Here is a 23,699-nt window from a genome sequence, read left to right on the forward strand (position 1 = left end):
TCATCTCATCCCATGCCAGTCTCAAATCTACCATTCCTGGGCAAGGTGATTGAGCGGGTGGTTGCTGAACTACTCCAGGCACACCTGGAAGAAGCGGACCATTTGGATCCCTTCCAGTCGGGATTCAGGCCTCACCATGGGACCGAAACTGCCTTGGTCGCACTGATCAATGATCTCCGGCGAGCTAGGGACAAAGGTGAGAGCTGTTTCCTGGTTCTGCTGTATCTCTCAGCGGCTTTTGACACCATCAACCATAACATCCTTCTGGACCGTCTAGAAGGGTTGGGAGCTGTCATACAGTGGTTCCGCTCCTTCCTCCTGGGCCGTGTTCAGAAAGTGGTGGTGGGGGATGAGTATTCAGACCTCTGTACTCTCACTTGTGGGGTGCCTCAGGGTTCTGTCCTCTCCCCCATGCTTTTTAACATCTACATGCAGCCGCTGGGAGAGATCATCAGGGAATTTGGGCTGGGTGTTCATCAGTATGCGGATGATACCCAGCTCAACCTCTCTTTCAAATCAGAACCAGTGAAGGTGGTGAAGGTCCTGTGTGAGTGCCTGGAGGCGGTTGGAGGATGGATGGCGGCTAATGGATTGAAGTTGAATCCTGACAAGACAGAAGTACTGTTTGTGGGGGACAGGAGGTGGCCAGGTGTGGAGGACTCCCTGGTCCTGAATGGGGTAACTGTGCCACTGAAGGACCAGGTGCGCAGCCTGAGAGTTATTTTGGACTCACAGCTGTCCATGGAGGCGCAGGTTAATTCTGTGTCCAGGGCTACTGTCTATCAGCTCCATCTGGTACGCAGGCTGAGACCCTACCTGCCTGCAGACTGTCTAGACAGAGTGGTGCATGCTCTAGTTATCTCCCGCTTGGGCTACTGCAATGCATCTACGTGGGGCTACCTTTGAAGGTGACCCGGAAACTGCAACTAACCCAGAATGCGGCAGCTAGACTGGTGACTGGGAGCGGCAGATCTACACTGGCTCCCAGAACGTTTCAAAGCACAATTCAAAGTGTTGGTGTTGACCTTTAAAGCCCTAAACGGCCTCGGTCCTGTATACCTGGAGGAGCATCTCCACCCACCGTTCAGCCCGGACACTGAGATCCAGCACCGAGGGCCTTCTGGCAGTTCCCTCGCTACGAGAAGCCAAGTTACAGGGAACCAGGCAGAGCGCCTTCTTGGTAGTGGCACCCACTCTGTGGAATGCCCTCCCACCAGAGGTCAAAGAGAACAACAATTACCAGACCTTTAAAAGGCATCTCAAGGCAGCCCTGTTTAGGGAAGCTTTTAATGTTTGATGGATTTCTGTATTTTAGTATTTTGTTGGAGGCCGCCCAGGGTGGCTGGGGGAACCCGGCCAGGTTGACGGGGTATAAATAAATACATTATTATTATTATTATTATTATTATTATTATTATTATTATTATTATGCCTTCTCCCCCTCTGACCAGTCATGCCAGGAAATCTCCATGAGGCTCGTGATATAGATATTGGTAATTGTATCCTACACAAATCTGTTTAATTCCTTTTTAAGGCCAACGAAGATAGCAGCCACCAGCTTATCTTGTTACTACTAATCCCCCAAGTTTATCTACCTAGTAATGCAAACTACCAACTAACAGCCATGTCCAAAGGACCCATACCAACATTGCCACCACACACCATTCAACAAATGGCATGTCGATGACATCCCCCCCCCAGGTTAGCCATGCATGGACAGAGCCAAACTACACATTTCACCATATCCCAGGGCTTGGGAACCTTATGTCTTGGAGCCAAATCCAGACCTCTCTATCTCTCCCTCAGAACTCTCCCCAGGCCTCATGCCACAGTGAGTTGCACACCATGAGTTGTTTGCCTGGCTGGAATGTTTCTTTGAACTCTTAAAATGTCCCTCACTTGTCTGGGTGGAAGATAGAGAGGAGTATGTCTCTGTGTGTAAAAACCGCCCCTTCTGTAGAAGGGCAAAATTTACATGTGTTCCTCTACCCACTTTTGCTTCTGGACCTACCTACCAGTGGCACATAGCCCTCAGGAGGTCACACAAAAGGGAATGTGGTCCTTGGTCTGAAAAGAGTTATCCATCAATGCTCTCTAACCCATAACTTGTCACAGCACCCTCTACTGTCACAGCATCAGCTACTATGGAGCCACCAGCAAAAATCCAGAAATGAAGATAAAGTACTTTGGTGGAAATTGCTACATGCAGGAGTCTGAATCCCTTCCAAGTTGGCAGCCATCAGTAAATTTTTTGGCAGCAAATCCATGCGCTATATGAAGAAATACTTCCTTTTCCCTGAACTATTTCCACCCTTCAGCTTCATTAGATAATTTCAGGTTTTAACATTATGGGAGAGGGTAAGAATGCTATCTACTTTCTCCAGAGCATGCATAATTTTAATATACTTAATTGGAAAATTATGTGTATATCAACCACCCACTTGAAGCTATGCAGTTTTGGATCTGATCAGTGCTTGGGTAGACCTACCAAGGAGAATCATGCAAAGCACATGATGGCAGGAAAAGCTACATACATGCTAAATAAACAGAATGCCCCAACTAAAGCCTTCATTCAGGGGCACTTTCATTTTCACTCAGTCAGTAGAACATGAGACCCACATTGGGCAAACAATTCCTCCATTGCAGGGTGTTGGACTAGATGACCCATGTGGTCACTTCCAACTCTATGATTCTATGATTCTCCAGCATCCCTAATGGATTGAGGTGAACGTCATGTTGTTTGCCCAAGGACAGTCACCATGATGTTGTCTTTCAATACTGCACATTAGTGTTATAAACAGGGCTGTGTTCATTCTACAGACACACATCACCTGGACCAAAGTGGAAGGACAGGGGAAGTGGGACACTGGATGTACTTATCCACTGGGAACACTGGTTTTCTCTGCCTAAGGTTTATTAGAAAGATAGGGTTTTACCATTGCTAGCTTTCATTAAAGACAGGTCTTGTTTCAGAATAAGAATTAGTGTTAGCTGCTTTGAGCTCATATGGTTTGCTGGAAAAGAGGCAGACTGTTGGGAGCTGTGTAGTGCTGTCAGGATTGGGTTTTGGTCAGCGAGATCTGTTGGAAGAGCAGGAAACAGAGGGAGGAGCAAAATGGGAGGACCTTGGAGGAACGGGATCTCCCCTTTCTATCCTGACTTCAGTCACATTTGAGGGGGGAGCAGGGATGTTGTTTCTACCATCCAGCCTTCCCACAGCATGGGAAGCCTCACTGGGGACCAGGAAGGGCTCTGATCAACCAAGAGGAGTGGCTGAACAGGAGGCATCAGCAACTGAACAGCAACAGTCTGAACAAGAGGGGGCAGCCTTGCCACCTGGATCCACCTTTGCACATGGAACGGACCCAACTGATGGAGCCTGTGCTAGCAATCCCAATAAAATCACACAAAGCAAGAGTCCCACAAATGAGAGCACAACACCTCATCTACAAATGCTTGGCAGGAATCTTGTTGGGACATCTTCAGTGCTTCTGCCTAATCATGGACTTCATGCCCTGGTCCTGAACTTCGTGCCCTGCTTCTGAATTCCTGAATTTTGACTCCTAGATCCTGTGTCTACTGCCAAGCCTGTACTGTTACTTGCCTGAATAAATATATTGTCCTTACTTCCAAGTAAGTGTCTTTGTCTGTGTGTCTTGGGCGAGAGAGCCATGATACATACAATTATTAAATTACAGTAAATCAATATTGCATTAAATAAATAAATAAAAACCCAGAAAGGAATATGTGGTAATTGATGCCCCAACCTTCAGTTAGCCAGTCTAATTGTATATATTTCATGCAGCATTTTGTATCCTGAGATTTTAAAACCATAAAGCGATAACTTTTTAAAACCATAAAGGGATAACATTTGCACCCTAGAATATGACAACCATCAGCTCAATACACTGTTGACGCTAAGTCAGGCATGGCCAAACTTGGCCCTCCAGCTGTTTTGGGACTACAATTCCCATCATCCATGACCACCGGTCCTGTTAGCTAGGGATGATGGGAGTTGTAGTCCCAAAACAGCTGGAGGGCCAAGTTTGTCCATGCCTGCGCTAAGTGAAGTAATTCATCTATGTAACTTCATACTAGCTAGAACAAAGCTCTGTTTGCCTGTAATTACTGGCCACATGCAAATTAAATATTATCAACAACAGATTTCAACTGACCACAAATACTGACCAAAAAAAATTCTGTTAATTGACTCCTTAAAAAATTACCTGCAGAATAAGCAAAATGCAGGCTAATTAAAGTATTTGGCAGCTCCACAGCATAGATGTGAGTGCCAGTGTCAGCTTTGTTCTCTTGCAAAACTGGTTAGGATTGCAAAGAATCACAAAATATATTGTGGTGCTTAATTATAATGGCTGGGATCCAGCAGAGCTCCTGACACATGCAACAGAAGTTGTGCCTGGGTACATTTTCCTTTGTTTGATTTAGTTTGAAATGCAATTTCACACTACAGGATGGGGGGCTGCTGCAACAGTGTGGAAAACACAGCCCCTTCCCCCTTTCCAAAGACAGATGACATTTTGTAAATTGCAGCCATAGATACATTTTGGGTACTATTTCTGTTATGCTGCAGCTTGGCTTCCAACAAAAGATACGCTGTTTATTATTACATTATTCACACCATTCACTTCAATGCAGAAGCCATTCATTTCAATGTAAAGCTAACACAATGCAGATGGGGGGAGGTGGGGGAGTCATCAGTTAGGTGTTGTTTGTGGACCGAAAAACAACAACGACAATATCCACTCCCATTTTTGTCGGAATGGTTGCCATACACAATCCACACTGATCACTTGAAAGACTGCATCTTTCTGCTCTCGACTCTCAACAAGTTGTGTGAATGGTGTCCACCAGAAAACTTGAGCAACGTTCTAACAAAGTTCTGGTTCTCTGCTCTGACCTAGAAACAGAATGTAAGAAGAACCCCTGCTGAGCCAAGACAAAGGCCCATCTGGTCCAGCATTCTGTTGTCACTGTGACCAATCACATATCCTCCAATACGAAGTGCCCCCAAACCAGGGCACCATCTTCTGGGGTTGGACTCCCATGTGGGTCACACGACCTGCAGGAGATGTCAGCCCTCCAAAAAGCACATTTTCAGGCATGGCACCCAAAAATGCATGTTTTGGGGCACCACGCAAAATCACTGCACCAAAAGAGTGCTTTTTTCGGGACAAGAGTGCAGCCTGAAATCATGAGAGATTGTGGCAGCCATTTTGGAGGCCCCGCTCTTTCCAGGACAGTTAGTAGGTATGCAGTCAGATACCTATGCATAACACTTATCCACTTATGGACATAAGTACAACAGCACTCTCCCTACTAGTCTTTCCAAGCACCTGCTATTCAGAGACATACTGCCTCTGCTAATAGAGGTGATCTACATCATGGCAAGTAATCATCAACTGCCTCAATGAATTAATCTAATCCCTCATGGCTTCCCACAAAGGGTCTTGAGAACTGTAGCTTGTTGAATTTACTGAGAATTGTTAGGAGAACCGCCACCGCCCCCTTATTCCGCACACAGAGGCAGAATTCCCAGTGCTTCCTGGGAAGAGGGATTGGTTGCTAAATCACTCTGGAATTTGTAGCTCTCTAAGGAGAAAAGGTATCTTTCAACAACTCTCAGCACTTTTGACAAACTACAGTTCCCATGATTATTTGGGGAAACCCATGATATGATACTGCTTTTAATGTACAAACGGGGCCTCGATCACTAGTGATCTACTTTTGCACTGCAACATTTTAGCAACCTATACTATCTGGAGATGTGATGGAGGACATGGTGGGACAGCTGGACACTTTTTAAATAGTACCCTCTGAACATCAGCTGGAAAGGCAAAATAGAGACAATTATTTGGGGGAGATGCCGGAAAGCAGGGATTATTCCTGGTAAAGAGAGATAGCTGGGGGGAAATGCTGTTTGGCAGTCCAGCCATTTACCTCCCAGTTTCTATTCAAGGCTAGATGTCAGTAGTGGAAGGGACCAGCAGCAAAAATGGGTGGAGTAAGGAAGGTAAATTTTGTCTTTGTATAAAGAAGAAAGCTATCTTCCACACACACCATTCTCTACTTTTCATTCAGGTAAGCAAAAGGCATTTATCAGAATTCAATGACACATTCCAGCCAGGCAAAAACACCAGAAGGGTGAAGACGGGTCAATGGGGATGGGTGTGACCTGGAGAGTCATGGGGGCCATGCAGAGAAGCCTGGAGGCCTGCATTTGGCCCCCATGCCTAAGGGGCACCATCACTGCTGTATTTTATTAGAGAGCAGCTAGCGCCTGAAAAGTCTACCTTGCTAATGCTCAACTGCATAATTAAAAAACAAAACCCCTCCCCCCATTTTTCTTTAGCAAGCTTTGACAGCAGATACAACATTTAGTAAATATCTGCTAGCCTGTTAATTTGAAGATCCTGCCCTGCAATAACATGCATCTGTAATGAAAATCTAAAAGATAATATGATTTTGCTACAGTACAGGAACTTAGGACTGAGGGGTTCCTTTTAAGGATACAGGAGACTTTCTGAAATACCTTGGCAACGGCTGAAATATTTCAGAGATTTTCATCCTCCCGAAGACAAAATAAGAAAATCAAACATCTAGATCAAACATCCAGATCAGTGGTTTGCACATTACACAGAGAAAGCCATTTAATCACAATCAATTGCATAAATATATGCCTTTGTCCAAATTGTCAATTTTATCCTTTGAAGCACCATCTGGGAAGCTAACTCCTCGTGCGGAAATAAACTCCATTGAAAATAATGAGATTAACAGTGCAGTAATGAGATTAACAGTGCAATTGCATATATGTCTACTCAAATATAAGTCTCATTAAGTTCAGTGGAGCTGACTCCCAGGTAAGAGGGACTCTTGCAACATTCCTTCCAAGATATTGGTTGCAGGCCAGGCTTGTGTGCAGGATAGTGCCACTTTATAGTTGAAATTGCAGTAACTCAAAAACTCAGATATGAAAGAGAAACTAGACTGATACAAAATCACAGAAGTTTGAAAAAAAAAGTCCCAGGAGCAGTTGCCACCACTTTCTAAACTTTCTGCTTTGCCAGACCCAAAGTCCTTGACATATGATGCTGGGGAATGGAGATGCGTGGGAGGCCACTATTAAATGCAAGCATCTTGGAGGCTTTTGAAAATGCTCACATCAAGTGCCCACAAGCCTGACTGGATCAAACAATGGGCTAGTCATGCTTTCTGAGCCTACCTATGCATCACTGTAGAAATGAGCTACATATCTTCCTTTCATTTCACCAATGAATATCCCCCCCTCTAACGTCACTGAAATGAACAGAAGTCATGGGACAATAAAGCTTGCCAGATTGTGTTCTGTTCATGATAAGGTCATGTTGATATGCACATTTTTGACATTATGGTCAAAATATTCTCATTTATCTTGTACATTGGTTCAGTCCCCTCTCCATACACGTACACAATCAAACATTCATATAGATACACCAGCCCAGAGTCACATAGGGACATCTCTGCAATTTCTGCTTAGTTTGATTTGTTTGCTCACTTGTAAGCCTTCTTGCCCTGTCCGGAAATCTAACAAGGAAGCCAAACAGAAAGAAAATATAAATACCACTTCAAATCATATTCTGCTCAACGAAGCTGGGCAGGGGGGAGCAGAAATAATAATGCTAACAACCACTTTCACTTCCCAGTGAACTGCGCATAGAATTATCTTTACCATTCATGTGCATTAATATAAGTGGTCAGGAAGGCTCAGGTGCATTAATGCTTTTATTTCAGCCCCAAAGAGATGTACTTGATGTAGCCACTCTTACCTTTGCAATTACTTATGGGAACACACATAATTTCCTCTAATATGTATTCACTTAAACTGTATCTCCAGATGTGTTTCTTTGCCTTCGTGATGCATGTGGAAAATCTTGCAGTCTGATTTGAATATTTATTTATTCTTTACCGATTACACTTTTTATCCTCCTTGTCCTATAATGAGGTTGGGTAAGCTGGGCCAAGAGGTGGTGACTGGCTGAAAATCACACAAAGAGAACGATGGGTGGAATATGAACTTGAACCTGCTTCACTGCATTGATCTGGTCCAGATTATACTGATTCTGTAACTGTGGTGGGGAGAAAGCCAAGTACATGCCTTCCTATCCTGACCACTGGGTGCACCTGTCTTGCTGTCGAGATCCCTGGGTTTCCATCTGCAGACATATCATTTGAAGAGTAGAAGAACAAGCAATTGTCCATTCCAGTTAACAAATCAAAAATTCAGAGGCTTTTGGAATGTTTGGTTGAACTGTCTGGAAGTGGTTGTGGTTGTGTCCAACCTTCATTCCATGTTAGGTCTGTTCCAGGCAGGTGTAAACACAGTCAGGCCAGAAATGATGTGGCATGGCAGGAGGGAGATGCTGGGGAAACTCTGATAGCATATAGAATGGAAGATCAGCTGAAGAAAGAGAGATGGCAGCACCGGAAGACAATTTGAGTAGCAGCTGCGGAGGCAACCTTGAGCCCCAAGAGGAAACTAATGATGAGAAGTCCTGAACCGCCTAAGGAAAGGAACAAGACATTCACCCAGTATAATAACTAGAGGCAGACTTGGAGATTTGAAGGTCTCCTATGCTGCTGCTAATCATATATGTAAATTCTGAACAAGAATCAAGGATGAGAAATAGTAGCGGGGAGGGGGGAGGCCAGGCAGTTGGGAAGGCTGGTAGCAATGGTGAAAGTTGTACAAGTCCTTAAAAAAGCCTGATCCAACAGAGTCCATAAAGCTAAACGGGGAGGCACAGAGGCTAGCTGTCCTGACACCTGGAACTCTGAAGATGAGCACTTCTGAAAATATTATTGTACATGCTCTTGTATTTAGTTTTTCAATTTATTTATTGTTTATAAAAAAGGTTACCATTTGTTCACGTACCTTCCAGCACCTTGGAATATATACTGCAGAATATATAACACATCTGCACCACATGTTAAAGGATATTGTGGCCTCTTTTAGTGGGGTGGAATTTTGAGTCCTGCTTTTTTTATTTAATTCTGCTGCATTGGGGTCCTTAGCCACAACAAGAGAACCCACACAGGAACAGCTGTATGTAGATAACCTACAAGAAGGCATGAATGTGTGTGGAGCTCTCCACAACAGATGTTCACTCACTGAAGGTGTGTCCCATGAACCGATGTAATGATTAAAAAAAAATCTTAAGGAAGCAAATAAATCACAGCCTTCATTGGATGAGAATAGAAGCAAATTGTACAATGCTGTTGACTCTCTCCTGTATTAACCCAATGTGACATGCCTTGCCTACAAAAGGCTTTCGTGGGAAATAAAAACAGCTTCTCTGAGAAAAATCTGGCTTGTCACCCGAAGGATTATTCCAAAATTATCTACCTGCAAAGTTATCTGCTTCAAGTCTAGCATTCCACAAGATCTCCCCTTCAGCAACTTCTTTAGATTTTTCTCTTCTTTAAGCTGAAATGTCAGAAGATTTCTTTCAAGCCAAAGAGATCTGATATAATTGCACAGTGACAAGGAGGCAATCAGCCTCTGGCATTGAATTGGGCTTTTGGGGGTGTGCTACCACTCCCCTCTTTTTAAAAAGAAAGAAAGAAAGAAAGAAAGAAAGAAAGAAAGAAAGAAAGATCATTATCATAACGGAAACCTGCTGTCTTTTTTTTTTAATAAATAAAAAATCTAACAGCAATTTTAATATAAGCCGTATGATTTTAAAACTCTAACGGCAATTGTGAAATTAACATTCATCTGGGTAAAAAATGCTTTGACTTGAGTAATCATTAAATTATTTATATGACCTACTTCTCATCCAGCCTTAGAACTGTGCCCTGAAACTTAGTTATATGCTGAGTGATAGAAAATATTTGGGATTTTTGTTATTACTCTGTTGATATAGAGCTTAACAGGATGGTTAACTTTAATAATGGAGGAATTATGGTTAAGTAGGGCCTGATCAACTGTCGTGTTCAAAAATCCAGAGCACTATTCCTCATTAGGCAATCTGTTAAATCCACATTAGTGGCCCTGGTTATCTCCAATTGACCCATTCAGCCTCTGCTCCTGCTTTTCACACTCTCATTAACCAGAACCACATCTTTTCCAACTCCTAGCTGGCAGCAGCCAGGAGTTGGTAGCAAGGCTTGTATCTCATCAGCAAAAGAATTTATGCTTGCACAAGAGGACTTTCTCCTCATTCTTCTGCCTGTGTGCCCCCGAAACCTGTTCTTGTGCTCCCCCTAACTCTTCTAGGGTGTGGGGCCTGGGGGAAGTGTTGTGCAAGCTGAAGTCTTTGTGCTGATGGGACAGTTACTTAGCCAAGGCAAATCTAAAAAAAATGTAGTATAAACACTGACAACTGGGAAACACTGGCCTGCGAGCGCTCCAGTTGGAGAACATTGCCTTTACCAAAGGTGTCATGGGCTTTGAAGACACTCGATCTCAGGACGCAAGGCAGAAACGTGCTAAGAGGAAGGCATGCTTGGCAAATCCACACCATGATCAACTCCCGCCCAGAAACCAATGTCCCCACTGTGGAAGGACGTGTGGATCCAGAATTGGCCTCCACAGTCACTTACAGGCCCATTGTTAAAACCGTGTTTATGGAAGACAATCTTACTCGGATACAAGTGAAAGAAGAAGAAGAAGAAGAAGAAGAAGAAGAAGAAGAAGAAGAAGAAGAAGAAGAAGAAGAAGAAGAAGAAGAAGAAGAAGAAGGATGCAAGTCAATGTTCCTTTACAATACTATACTGGGTGAACAATATTATAATTAGGGTTGTACCTATTCTACAAATACAGTTCATTAAGGTTGTTGAAATTTTTTTGTATTCTTCATTTTGTATTATTATTACTTTTATATTCCACCTTTTTTCTTCCAAGGAGTTCAAGTTTCCCTACAGTTCTCCCCTCTCCATTTTATTCTCACAACCATCTTGTGAAGGGAGGATTTGAATCCTGATCTCACAGGTCCTAGTCTAATATGCTACCTGCTATCCCACATTGGCATGGATGTTCAACATGGAGCAATGATTTGCTAAAAAAAAAGTCTTTTCACCCTGAAGATAAAGCACAGATAAAAAAGAAGCAAGGACTGCTCAGGGGAGCCTGACCTAATGAGCATAATTACTCTCCTCAGTAGGCCTTGCCCCTATGAGGCAGTTGTGAAGACTGAAGCTTCCTGCCTTCTCACAGCTATCTAAATCTTCTCACAGCTATCTAAATCCCTCCCAGGTCCTTGCCAAGCAATCTGAGACTCCACTGACATGTTCACCTGGGCTCCTCCCTCTTCATACCTATTCTGGTCCTGGGAGAATGGGGGAAAGGGAGCAGCAGGGGGGGGACACCCTGGCTTCTTTACCAGCCTGACTCATCCCTGCCTCTTGACCCCCTTCCTCTTGCGTCAGCTTGGGGCCTCTCTCTGTCACAGACGCTCCTAGCTCACTAAGTCCAATTAGCCCTTCAACTTCCAAAAGCTCTTCTTCCTCGTCTTCTCCCTCTGACCACCACCAGCCCCTGGGCTCTGAGTCTTCTTGCCTTGGGAGTTCCCCAGCTGGTGCCTTCCACTATTCCTCCATGTCAGGGATCCCCAAACTAAGGCCTTCTAAATCCGGCCCGCGGACGGTCCGGAAATCAGCATGTTTTTACATGAGTAGAATGTGTCCTTTTATTTAAAATGCACCTCTGGGTTATTTGTGGGGCCTGCCTGGTGTTTTAGCATGAGTAGAATGTGTCCTTTTATTTAAAATGCATCTCTGGGTTATGTGTGGGGCATAGGAATTCATTCATTTTTTCCCCTTCAAAATATAGTCCGGCCCCCCACAAGGTCTGAGGGACAGTGGACCGGCCCCTGGCTGAAAAAGTTTGCTGACCCCTGCTCCATGTCCTGTCAGTCCATGACAGTAATTTGTAAATCGTTATCAGCTTTTTCTAATGTTGCATTTTAAAGTGTTGTCATCTTCCCTGATATCCTAGGGTGAGAGGGGGAGGGGATAATAAATCAAATCAACAACAACAACAACAACAACAACAACAACATAGAATAAATTCCATTATTATTCTTAATCTGGAAGTATGGAACATCCCCATTTACTTGCTAGAAGACACATACCCCCTCGGGGCTCTGTACAATATTTGTTCTACGAAATGAAAAGGAGAAAAGAAACTGTGAGCATGTAATTCAACAGTGCATGCAACCTGCAATGTAATGGAAAGAATGGTTGCTTTTTGTTTGTTTTTTTGTTAGTAAAATGAGGTGTGTTTTTTTTAAAGGAAGAAAAGGTGAAGGAAGATAAGAAATGTCTACAGTATGTTTAGAAATTACAAACATTAAATCAAACAACATGCTACGGGTAACAAATGTTTATCTTGGGAGCATCGTCTAATTTTGGTTGTGGGGAATCATCTTTAGTTTGGTAAGCTTTATTAAGCTATAAAAAACTGCAGTTCTGGCTGTTTTTGTCTGTTTCTCTTCTCTCCTGGGGTTCCTATTTCTCTTTGGTAATTCAGCTTTATTGGAGTAAAGCCAAAAGGCCGTTTGTAAAATTGAATAACTCAGCAGTGCAATCCCAACATGCAGGGAAGCAAGGAACAGCACCTATACAAGATGGTGTTACCCAAGAGATATTATTATTATTATTATTATTATTATTATTATTATTATTATTATTATTATTATTATTATATCACCTTGCTTTAACTTTTCTGCAGTTTGAGCGAGAGGTCATCCACAATTCCCTTTACCCCGCCACTTTCCCCAGGAAAACCCATGGTTTAGCACTGGATTGGAACAAATGGCATTCAGGTTCTTTTTTGCGGAGTGCTGTTTGTTTGTTTTGATTTAGCACTTAAGAACAGCTTTTCCAGGCACAGGAGAAGTGGAAGTGTGGATAATCCCTGACTTTCAGCTGTCAAAATGATTGGTGAAACATTTATATGGTGTGAGCCAGAGTGCTTCTGTGGTTAAAGTGCCAGACTAGGACATGGGAGACTAGGGTTCAAATCCCCCACTCAGCCAGGAAGCTCAACAGCTGGCTGGTGTCTGCCATGTACAAATGAGATAACCCAAACCCTCCACCCATACACAAATCTGTGAAACTCATATTCTGCCCCAAAATAATCATATAATCCTCTCACATCTGGAGAGAATGAATGAGCCCTTGAAAATGGGGGAGGGGGAATTTCAGCGTCCAATTAGCAGAAAGAGCCTCAGCCAGTGCTAAAAGCCTTCCAGAAAAGCCAAGTTTTCACCAAGAAGCAAGGCAGGACCCCCCTCCCCACTGTGCTGGGACGGCATTCTATCAAGTTAGTTACATCACCCAAAAGTGACTGCTCTCAACTATGCCTTTTCCACTCTCAAGTGGGAGAGAATTTGCCACACCCCTCCTCTCCTGAAAAGTCTAGGGTTAGGCATGCAGACTGTTCAGTTCAGGGATGGGCCATTGCCAGGCTTCTTAAATTAGCCCCACTCCACCCTCTTTTATGGTAGTGCCCTCCCTCCCTCTGTCCCCCGTGTAGGCTTTGCTACTCACCCTATTTGGGGGCTGGGTAGGAATTTGGTGGGAAGGGAGCCCCAATTGTGGCCCAAGAGAGGTGAAGGATCAGATCTGTCCCCACCTGCCCAGACCACTTATTGGATAACTAATTTGGAATACAGGTGGCGATCATTTCATGCAGGGGTTCCGTTCCCCTGCCATAGCTGCCAAGTTATCCCTTTTTTAAAGGGATTTCCCCTTATGCTGAATAGGCTTCCTCGCGAGAAAAGGGAAAACTTGGCAGCTATGTCCCCTGCACAAAATGCATTGGTGGAGCACATTTAAGCCCCTCTGGGCTGTCATTTCCTACCCCCATTCTGCCCTCTTCCAGATCCAAAAGAAAACATGTGGCGGCAATCATGCATCAATTGGACTCGCCTAAAATGGTTGTTGCCTGTACATAAAATGGCAATCAAAATTATCAAGGCAACGGGGAGTTTTTTGGCTTGGCGAAAAGGCAAGTAAGAGGTGACAGGATAAAAGCGTATAAATTCATGCACAGCATGGGGAAAGTAGCAAGAGAAAGCTTTTCTTCCTCTCTCGGAATAACATTAGAACTTGGGGATTTCAGCCAATGAAGCTGATTGTTGAATGCCGAATCTGATACTCCTGCTTCTGCACCCACCCTTCATTGAGTTCTCTGCGGCCGCACCCCTCACCCTCTCAGTAACCAACAGAGACACAAGGCACTGGGGAGCCAGGTGTGTAATGCTGGTTGGACTAATGGGGGCCATGACAAAGATGTATAAAATGATACATGCTGTTCAGAAAGTGAATAGGGAGTAATTCTCTCCCTTCTCATTACCTGAGACCTAGAGGTCATCTGATGAACCTGAATGCTGGAAGATTCAAAGGCAAACAAAAGAAAACATGGTGCAATTTCGCTCCCACAGGACACAGTGATGGCCACCAACTTGGATGGCTTTAAAAGACAAATTCACGAAGAAGAAGAAGAAGAAGAAGAAGAAGAAGAAGAAGAAGAAGAAGAAGAAGAAGAAGAAGAAGAAGAAGGCGGCTACCAGTGGCTAATAGCCACGTTGGATTTGTTTGCATCACTGCTGTTGGAGGCAGTATGCTTCTCAATACCAGCTGCTGGGAGCTGCAGGTAGGTAGAGGGTTGCTCAGGTCCTGCTTGTGGAGAACAGGATGGGCCACTGGTCTGATCCAGTAGGGCTCTGCTTATGTTCTTGGTTCTTTCCTGCCCAGACTACTATAATTTGGCTAATCTGCTTAACCAGTTTGTGCAGATAGGTTATGTTTTAAACAAATATAGCCAATTAAGACTTCTTTGCCATGTATGTTGCATCTTGAGCCTTTTTTCATGGGTGTGAGAGTAAAAAGTCAGCTGGCAAAGGAACAACTTCAGAGCAGGACCTGAAGAGAACAGGCAGTCCACATATGTCTGGGGGTGGTAGTGGAGGAAGTCCTTCAAATAAGCATACCCCAAGCCATTTAAGAACCAGAACATGGAAATGAACCTGGAAATGTTATCAATGCAAATTTCATAACACTAGAGTAATAAGCAACCAGCAACCAGCATCCTAGACTATAATAATAATAATTTATTATTTATACCCCGCCCATCTGGCTGGGTTTCCCCAGCCACTCTGGGCGGCTTCCAACCAAATATTAAAAACAGCACAGCATCAAACATTAAAAACTTCCCTAAACAGGGCCGCCTTCAGTTGTCTTCTGAAAGTAGAATAGTTACTTATTGCCTTGACATCTGCTGGGAGGGCGTTCCACAGAGCAGGTGCCACTACCGAGAAGGCCTTTTGTCTGGTTCCCTGTAACCTCACTTCTTGCAATGAGGGAACCGCCAGAAGGCCCTCGGTACTGGATCTCAGTGTCCGGGCTAAATGGTGGGAGTGGAGACGCTCCTTCAGGTATACTGGACCGAGGCCGTTTAGGGCTTTAAAGGTCAGTACCAACACTTTGAATTGTGCTCGGAAACGTACTGGGAGCCAGTGTAGATCTCTCAGGACCGGTGTTATGTGGTCCTGGTAGCAACTCCCAGTCACTAGTCTAGCTGCCGCATCCTGGATTAATTGCAGTTTCCGGGTCACCTTCAAAGGTAGCCCCACGTAGAGCGCATTGCAGTAGTCCAAGCGGGAGATAAGCATGCATCACTCTGGCGAGACAGTCCGGTAGGGTCTTAGCCTGCATACCAGATGGAGCTGGTAGACAGCCGCCCTGGACACAGAATTAACCTGTGCCTCCATGGACAGCTGTGAGTCCAAAATGACTCCCAGGCTGCGCACCTGTCCGTCAGGGGCACAGTTAACCCATTCAAGACCAGGGACTCCTCCACACCTACCCGCCTCCTGTCCCCAAAAAACAGTACTTCTGTCTTGTCAGGATTCAACTTCAATCCATTAGCCACCATCCATCCTCCAACCGCCTCCAGGCACTCACACAGGACCTTCACCGCCTTCACTGGTTCTGATTTAAAAGAAAGGTAGAGCTGGGTGTCATCTGCATACTGATGAACACCCAGCCCAAACCCCCTGATGATCTCTCCCAGCGGCTTCATATAGATATTAAAAAGCATGGGGGAGAGAATGGAAACCTGAGGCAGTGGCACCCCGCAAGTGAGTGCCCAGGGGTCTGAACACTCATCCCCCCCCAATTTCTGAACACAGCCCAGGAGGAAGGAGTGGAACCACTGTATAACAGTGCCCCCAGCTCCCAGCCCCTCTAGACGGTCCAGAAGGATGTTATGGTCGATGGTGTCAAAGGCCGCTGAGAGATCCAGCAGAACTAGGAAACAGCTCTCACCTTTGTCCCTAGCTCGCCGGAGATCATCGACCAGCACAACCAAGGCAGTTTCAGTCCCATGGTGAGGCCTGAATCCCGACTGGAAGGGATCCAAATGGTCCGCTTCTTCCAGGCGTGCCTGGAGTTGTTCGGCAACCACCTGCTCAAACACCTTGCCCAAGAATGGTAGATTTGAGACTGGGCGGTAGTTGGCCATATTGGCCGGGTCTAAAGATGTTTTTTTAAGAAGCGGTTTAATGACCGCCTCTTTCAGTGGGTGTGGGAATGCTCCCTCATAGAGGGAAGCATTCACCACCCCACGGAGCCCATCGCCCAGCCCTTCCCGGCTCGCTTTCGCCCCTCTCGCCTGGAGAGGGTGCTTTGCAGCCAGACAGTCAATAGCCCTGGTTAAGTCCACGTTCCAGCGAGCCACCAGGGAATCAGCTGAAAGGCCATCAACATGGGATAAAACATCCCCTACCACTCTCTGGAAGCCAATTGGATCTATTAAGTGGTGGGGGAAGGGTCACAGAGAAGTCCAGTTGCACCAACAATTTGGTCTTGGCAATTAAGTTTCCTTTCCTTCTTCCTTCTTGTATGCCATCTATGGTGTCATTATTGTTCTGCTTTTTAAAAAACTTTGCATTGGTTTGAATTGGCAACTCATTTTCATTTTTATGAACCACCTTGGAAATTATGAGTGCCAGTCAACAGAATGTTGCTCAGAATGGACCCACTGAAATTACCGGTAATGAACATGACGAAGTTACATCCATTAATTTCATTGGGTCTGAAATTAGGGCCTATCCACACTTATAGCTCACATTTTAAAGCTCCACGTCCAAGCATCCTCCCCCCCCCACTTTTTTTCTTTTTGCTCCGTAGCTTTCACCGTGAATACCTGCTCTTTAAAGCTGAATTAGAGCAAATGGCAATCCATGGGAAACCTGAATTGCCATTTGTTGCACTTCAGCTTTAAAGAGCGGGATTTCGTGGGGGAAATTCCAGGGCTAAAAAGAGTGTTCAGACCAAGACTTGGAAAGTGTGGACCTGTGCCTGGAAAGAGTGGGACAAAAGGTAAGTGTGGACAACCATTTTAAGTGTGTCCAATTTACACACAATCACCAATGCATGGGTCCTTTTGGACCAGAAAGAGGGCAGAATGGGGGTGGGGTGGGGGTGGGGTATGATTATGTGTACTCTGCCTACACATAAAGGGGCTGGGAATGAAACCCTCGCATGAAATGGTCACCACCTGTACCACCCATTTATGAAAAGATTACATTTATTTTTAAAATGTAGAAAGAGTGTGTGTGTAATTAAAGTAACCAGCTAGTAAATAAGTAAGGTATGGTGGCTGGGATGGAAGGACTTCAGTTGGTGATTCTGGGTTTTCCCCAGCTATCAAAAACATGAAACTCGTCCACACTTATGATGCAGAAAGATTACAAAAACTGAAATTATGGAGGCACAGTCCAATCATCCAAGGAGCACAAAAATATGGAAGGCTCTCTCTCTACACTTGATGGTCAAGTATGCCTTTGAAGTTTTCATTTCTGCAGCAAGGGAAGGCATTCAATCAGCTTGCCCATCTGGACCCCAAGGCAGTTCTCTCTCTTTTACACACACACACACACACACACACACACACACACACACACACACACTGCCTGTACTAGTCGAAAATACTTCAAATGGAATATCCATTTTAGAAGACGTGGCTTCCATTTAACTCTCAAACACCAAGAGGATAAATCAATCACAGCTGGGCTTTTGAGCTAACGATGCCAATCAAACATCATTCCTTTTAATTTATGCATCAGAAAGGCAACTCAAATTTCCTTTGCAGCAAACCTAATTATTTCAGGTCAGAGAATAAAGGCCTTCAGTTGTGGAGTGTATCTGAAAATTTCCCCCCTGTTTTGTAGAGTGAAATGAATTAATTTCAAAGAACAGACCAGGCCTGGGCAGAAAAATCTGATGGTTTTCTATTTGATAACACAAAGCGTTCTTTGCCCAGATTCATTGGGGATTCATATCACACAACAGAAAAATCTATTTGCTTTCTATACCCACCTCATTTAAATTAGAGATTGGTTAGATGGAGCTTTCCCCCCAAATGCATAAAGGTATTCTGTGAACAGCTTAGAAAAGGGCCAAAACTCAGGTAGTCAGATGGTTAATTAAACAATAGAATCATTTACTTAAGGCCAAAGGGGTTATGTTGAGGAGAAACATGGGATATAGGTTTATAAAATGACAAAACTGTGAAGAGGCTGGACAGAAATATATAATTTTATTCCACTCTTATGCTACCAGAACTTAGAGGCACTCAGCAGACTAAATCAGCCATAGACAAACAACATATAACATGCCCAGCCCTACCATTAGGTAGAGTGAGGTGGCTGCCTTACACAACATTTGCTAGGAGACAGGCTAAAAGCTGTTGGAAGAAAGAGATGAAAGCTCCATTCCCCCCCCCCCAGTCCCAGCCACTCTGGCCAACAGTCAGAGACAGCGGCAGAGTTTACGTCCGCGCTGCCTGAGGTGGGCGAGCAGGGTGCCCCCCTCGGGGGGGGGGGACACGGATGGCACCCTCCCGAGCACTGCAGTTCAGGGTAGAAGAGGGGTGGGGAAGCCGCTGCCCACTCTCCTCCTGCTCTCCACTGCTGGGTCAGGCCTGACCCGCCACCCAAGCTGCTACGGCCAGGCTGCGGCTGAGGAGCTTTGCTGCTCACTCTCCCCCTGCTCTCCATCACCAGGTCAGGCGTGACCCAGTGGTGGAGGTGGAGCTGCTGTGGCTGGCAGGGCCAGCTCTAAGGCAAGGCTGGGTGGCGCAGGGCGCCAGGGCGCTGGGCCGCCAGGGGGGTGCCGTGTGGCTGTGCCCGCCAGCCGCACTGGGAAACGGGGCGGGGGGGCGGGCGCCGGAGGCATCTTCGAACCAGATACGCTTAAGACGGTCCTGGTGGCTGGGCACACCCCACTGGGATCAGGGTAGGATGCGCTCTGCTGCCGAGTCAGACATGATTCAGCAGTGCCTCACAGCCAAGGATAGTGGGTGGCGGCATTGCCACAAACTCTCCTACTCTCCACTGTCGGGTCAGACCTGACCTGGTGATGGAGCTACTGCAGCCAGGCATGCCTCGCCGCTGTCGAGGAGGGCTGTTTTCCACTGCTGAGTCAGAAGTGACCCAGCGGCGGAGCCACTGCCACTGAGTACAAGGTGTGCTGCAGCCAAGGAGGGTGGGCAGCTGTGCTGCCGCCCACTCGCCTGCTCTCCTCCCACGGGTCAGGCCTGGTGCAGCTTCTTTGGGTGCGGAGCCAGGCTCCGATGAAGGTGCCTGCTATGGGGGCACCTGTTTGTGCCCCCTCTCAAAATTGTGCCTGGGGCCACGACACTCACACCCCTACACACTATGCCTCTGGTCAAAGTTGATGGGAGTTGAGGTCCACCAACATCTGGAGAGCCACAGGTTCCTCATCCCTTCAGTAGGGTATGGGGGTCATTGAGTTTATCCAAAAGCTTTGCTACGAAGGTGAGTTTTGAAGGGTGATTTCCAGAGAAGGAAGGGTCAGCAAATGGACAAATGAAGCTATTCCATGAATTAGGAGTTTTTTGGGTGGTGCGGCACTTTGTATTTCCATCATTATTACATATTGTGAACTGATTAAATTCTAATTGTGCAATGTGGCTTTAGTTGTAAAGAGTTTTCAACGAAATTGGAAGTGGGGGCTCACATGGTATCTTCATTATATATATTTAGGAACTAGGGAGAAACATTCCTCTTCTCCCAAGCCTTTGGCTAATTAAACAATCTATGGCCTTTTGTGTGGGGTATTGTTTTGAGAAACCTCATGCTAAGGGGAGGGGGGGCAAATACGGCCCTCCAATTCTGTCTACCTGGCCCTTGAGACAGTCCTGCTCCACACGATCTTCTGAGTCACACACCCTCTCCCAAGACCATGTCCTCCTATGGGTTTTCTATTGCATTCTCCTTCAGTATTTTTGTCTGGTTGGAATACATTCTTGAACTCTGTAATTCCTGTGGTTTAAACCATAGAAACATTTAAGGGCCAGGCTTTGTAAGCTGAGGAAACCCATTTTTGCTGGAAACCACTGCTTTGATGTTTCTTGCTTTGCCTAAGCACAACAAAAGCTGTGCAGAGGCCTCAGCAGCCAAGGAAGGAGACATAACTGCGTCCTTCCACTATGGAAGTAATTTAGGAGTAATTTAGTAGAAGATTAACTAGCTCTTACCTGCTGCACTATGGTTGTTAGTTCCAGGCACAGTTGAACAATGTTATTTTTCAGCAGTGAGTATTCTGTCACACTGACAAATGGAGACCTATTAAGAATAGGGGATTTAGAGAGAAAGCAAGTTAGGAGTCTTCACATTTATAGTTCCGGTAATCAGTCTAATGCTATGCACTATTCATATTTCCTATAAGGAGAGTCTGACTAATGAGCATGTGCACACTGATTTTGTACAATTTTGCACTGTATTAATGGAAATATGCCAAACTATTAATAGGCCAAAGAAAGGGCAGGTTCAAAAAGTCCTAGTCAACTGCCTTCTTGGCTTCTTGCACTGTAATTATTAAAAATGGGACTGTGCACATTCTTTCACAAGCCTTTCACAAAGCTCTGTGAAAGCAGCAGAGGGCCCTGTGTTTATTTTTTGGCATTTACGCTAAAAAAATTCAGTCCATACATTCAAATGGGCACATGACACAGTCTTCCATGTGTTTGAGAGGAAGAAGAAAAAGAAGAAAAGACTGAAAGGACTTGCACTTCAAAAAAATTCCCCTGCATGAGGAAATATAATGCAACAGGAATGTTAACTATCCACATATCGGATATTCGAGTTGCAAGCGTATGCATATATGTACCTGGGAGTAAATCCCATTGAACTCAGTAAGAATTTATTCTGAATACACATGTGCAGGAAGGGGGGCAGAGAGTGAGTGAGTGAGTGAGTGGGGAGATAATGCTTGAAATAAGCAGTCCCCCAATACAATCTGAATTAGCAGGGTATAGTCTCCGTTTATAGTTCTTTGCAAACTGCTTAGAAGTTTTATTTACAGTTAAGTGGAATACTAATTTTAGTAAGTATAAACAAACATATAAATAACTAAGGGATGGTTTACAATACATATGATGAAATACAGACTGAAAAGTTGGGGTCTCTGTCAGAGTCCTTGGAGACCCAATCACAATATAGGGTTAGATTGATCCTTATGTTTATGCTTGCAAAGCAGGTGTGGAGAAACCTGAGGCCCTCTAATGCTGCTGAACTACAACTCCCACCATCCCATGTCACTGGCCATGCTTGCTGGGAGTTGTAGTTCAGCAACATCTGGAGAGCCAAGGGTTCCCCATCATTGTTGCAAATGACTCAAGAATTGTTGGGAGGTGCAGAGTGGTGGGGTGGTGGGAGATTGCCTGAATTTGAATCCAGCCTGAAAATGTTGCCTTTTCCAGCTTGACAAATGGCAGATCACCTTCCCTGCTCAATAACTGCTTATCTCCTGAAGAGCAGATAAGACTGTTGCTCAGTCACCTTCCAATGATATATGAATTTGTTCACTCCAGGTAAACCTAGAATTCACCATCTCGAGCAGGGTTGAGTCCAACATGTGCCCTGTTCTGCCCTTTTCTTTTGCTAATGAAAAGGACAAAACATATTATTTGTGAATTGCCTTCTACATGTGTGTCAAGGCAATTTATTATAAACATATAATAAAAAGCTAGTTTTAAAAACTACAAAAATAATTGAAGTCAGATGCAAAAACAATACCAAATGAACATCTATAGCAGAGACTTTTTCAATGAGCTGGACAAATTAATGTCATTTCAGCACTGTACAAATACTTAAAAGTAAATAAGTTCCAGGCCTTTGGAACAGTATTGAAACATCCTTTTAATATCACCTGGACACACTTAATATTTTAAAGATTGTTCTACCATCTTTAGAGTCTGGTATTAGTACTTTTGGTCTCCCCTAAATGATAGCAGTTGGTTCACTTTAGTGTTGAGATGGTTTTTAGCTCTTAAATGTAATATGAGTTTTCTGCTGGGTGTCGTTCCATTCCTTCATGCAAACTTTGGCATTTAGTGTTCTTGTTTAAATCTTATACTCAGGCCACCTAGAGAATTAATGATAAGGTGTTCATCCTCCCTCCCATGTGATTTGGGGTGTGATCATGTGGGAGTGGCCCTGAACCAGCCTGGAAACAGTCCAACCTGGATCCAAACTGATTCAGAGGCCTTGCACAGTCAAGCAACACAGACCTGATTAAACACTCTGGGTGGACCCTATTCAACCTGGGGCTGCTGTAACCTGATGCAGCTGAATCGCAGGTCAGTTTGGGATCCATGATTTGGCTGGATCTGGTGTACAGCCCTAATGAATATTTATTTATATTCATGTTTATAAGTTGTGGGAAATGTTAAACAGTGGACAGTCATGGCCACCTGCTTCAGACTGCACCTTTACTGCAGTTGAGGCCACCAGTAAATACTCTGGTGTAGCCCTGTGGTGTTGCTTAGGTTGTACCGCTTTGCTTAAGGATGGAGGAGAAATTTGTCTGGTTCACAGTTTTAAGCAAATCAACATCATCTGCACCTCACAGACTAGAATGCACATCAGAAAATCACCATCCTTTCCATTTTGCACTTCTCCGAATTTTGCAGTACATCTCCCGGCTCAAAGAAAATACCAAAATGCATTATAAATACGTATTAAGGATAAAACATGTTCAGAAATGAATGGATTGATATATAATTATTTAAATTTGCCTTCTGTGTGGATTTTTTTATTTTTTAAAAAAATCACAGATTAATTTAATTATTTGAACTGACTTAACAATATTTCTTTACCACTTAATGGAAGGAGGGGGAGGAGGAGGAGGTGTCCCTCTAAGTGGTTTACATGAAATTATATGAAAATCTAAAATGGGATGGGAGACACTTATGAACAAACACATGTGAAACTGACACAGACCTGCCCATAGCTACCGTAAGTCTTTGCTGAGAATCCTATCACTCTGATATCAATCATGATATTTCAATTAGTATTTTATTGGAGAACAACTCCCATTTCTGCAGCCAGGTCCTGAAACCCCACCTCAAGCCATGACAAATGAACAATGCGAAACTGAATGTTGCAGAGGGAAGGGAACCCTCCAGCTTGGTGTTTCTTTCCTGGTATATTCTGCAACATGCTGCTCACTCAAAAATAGTGCATTAAGTGGTGGATTTATACTGGACAGTCTACCCATCATTTCACTGAAATGCTTCCCCAAGGTTCCAGCATTGTTACTATTTAGGGAAGCAACTCGTGCACTTTGGCATTTTCTGCTATTGCTCCTGTTCTGTGGAATGCATTTCG

At 44.5% G+C, this 23,699-nt stretch overlaps 1 protein-coding gene across 1 annotated transcript in view; it reads right to left on the reverse strand.

Moving 5' to 3' along the window:
• Positions 1–23,699, reverse strand: part of LOC118084387 (connector enhancer of kinase suppressor of ras 2-like) — a 317,255-nt gene that overhangs the window by 174,518 nt on the left and 119,038 nt on the right. Inside the window, exon 4 of the mRNA XM_035113863.3 lies at positions 20,567–20,654. Within this exon, the coding sequence (XP_034969754.1) occupies positions 20,567–20,654 (88 nt within the window). The remainder of the gene's footprint in view (positions 1–20,566; positions 20,655–23,699) is intronic.

This window comes from Zootoca vivipara, chromosome Z2 (assembly GCF_965207765.1).
Source record: "Zootoca vivipara chromosome Z2, rZooViv2.hap1.1, whole genome shotgun sequence".
Lineage (NCBI taxonomy): Eukaryota > Metazoa > Chordata > Lepidosauria > Squamata > Lacertidae > Zootoca > Zootoca vivipara.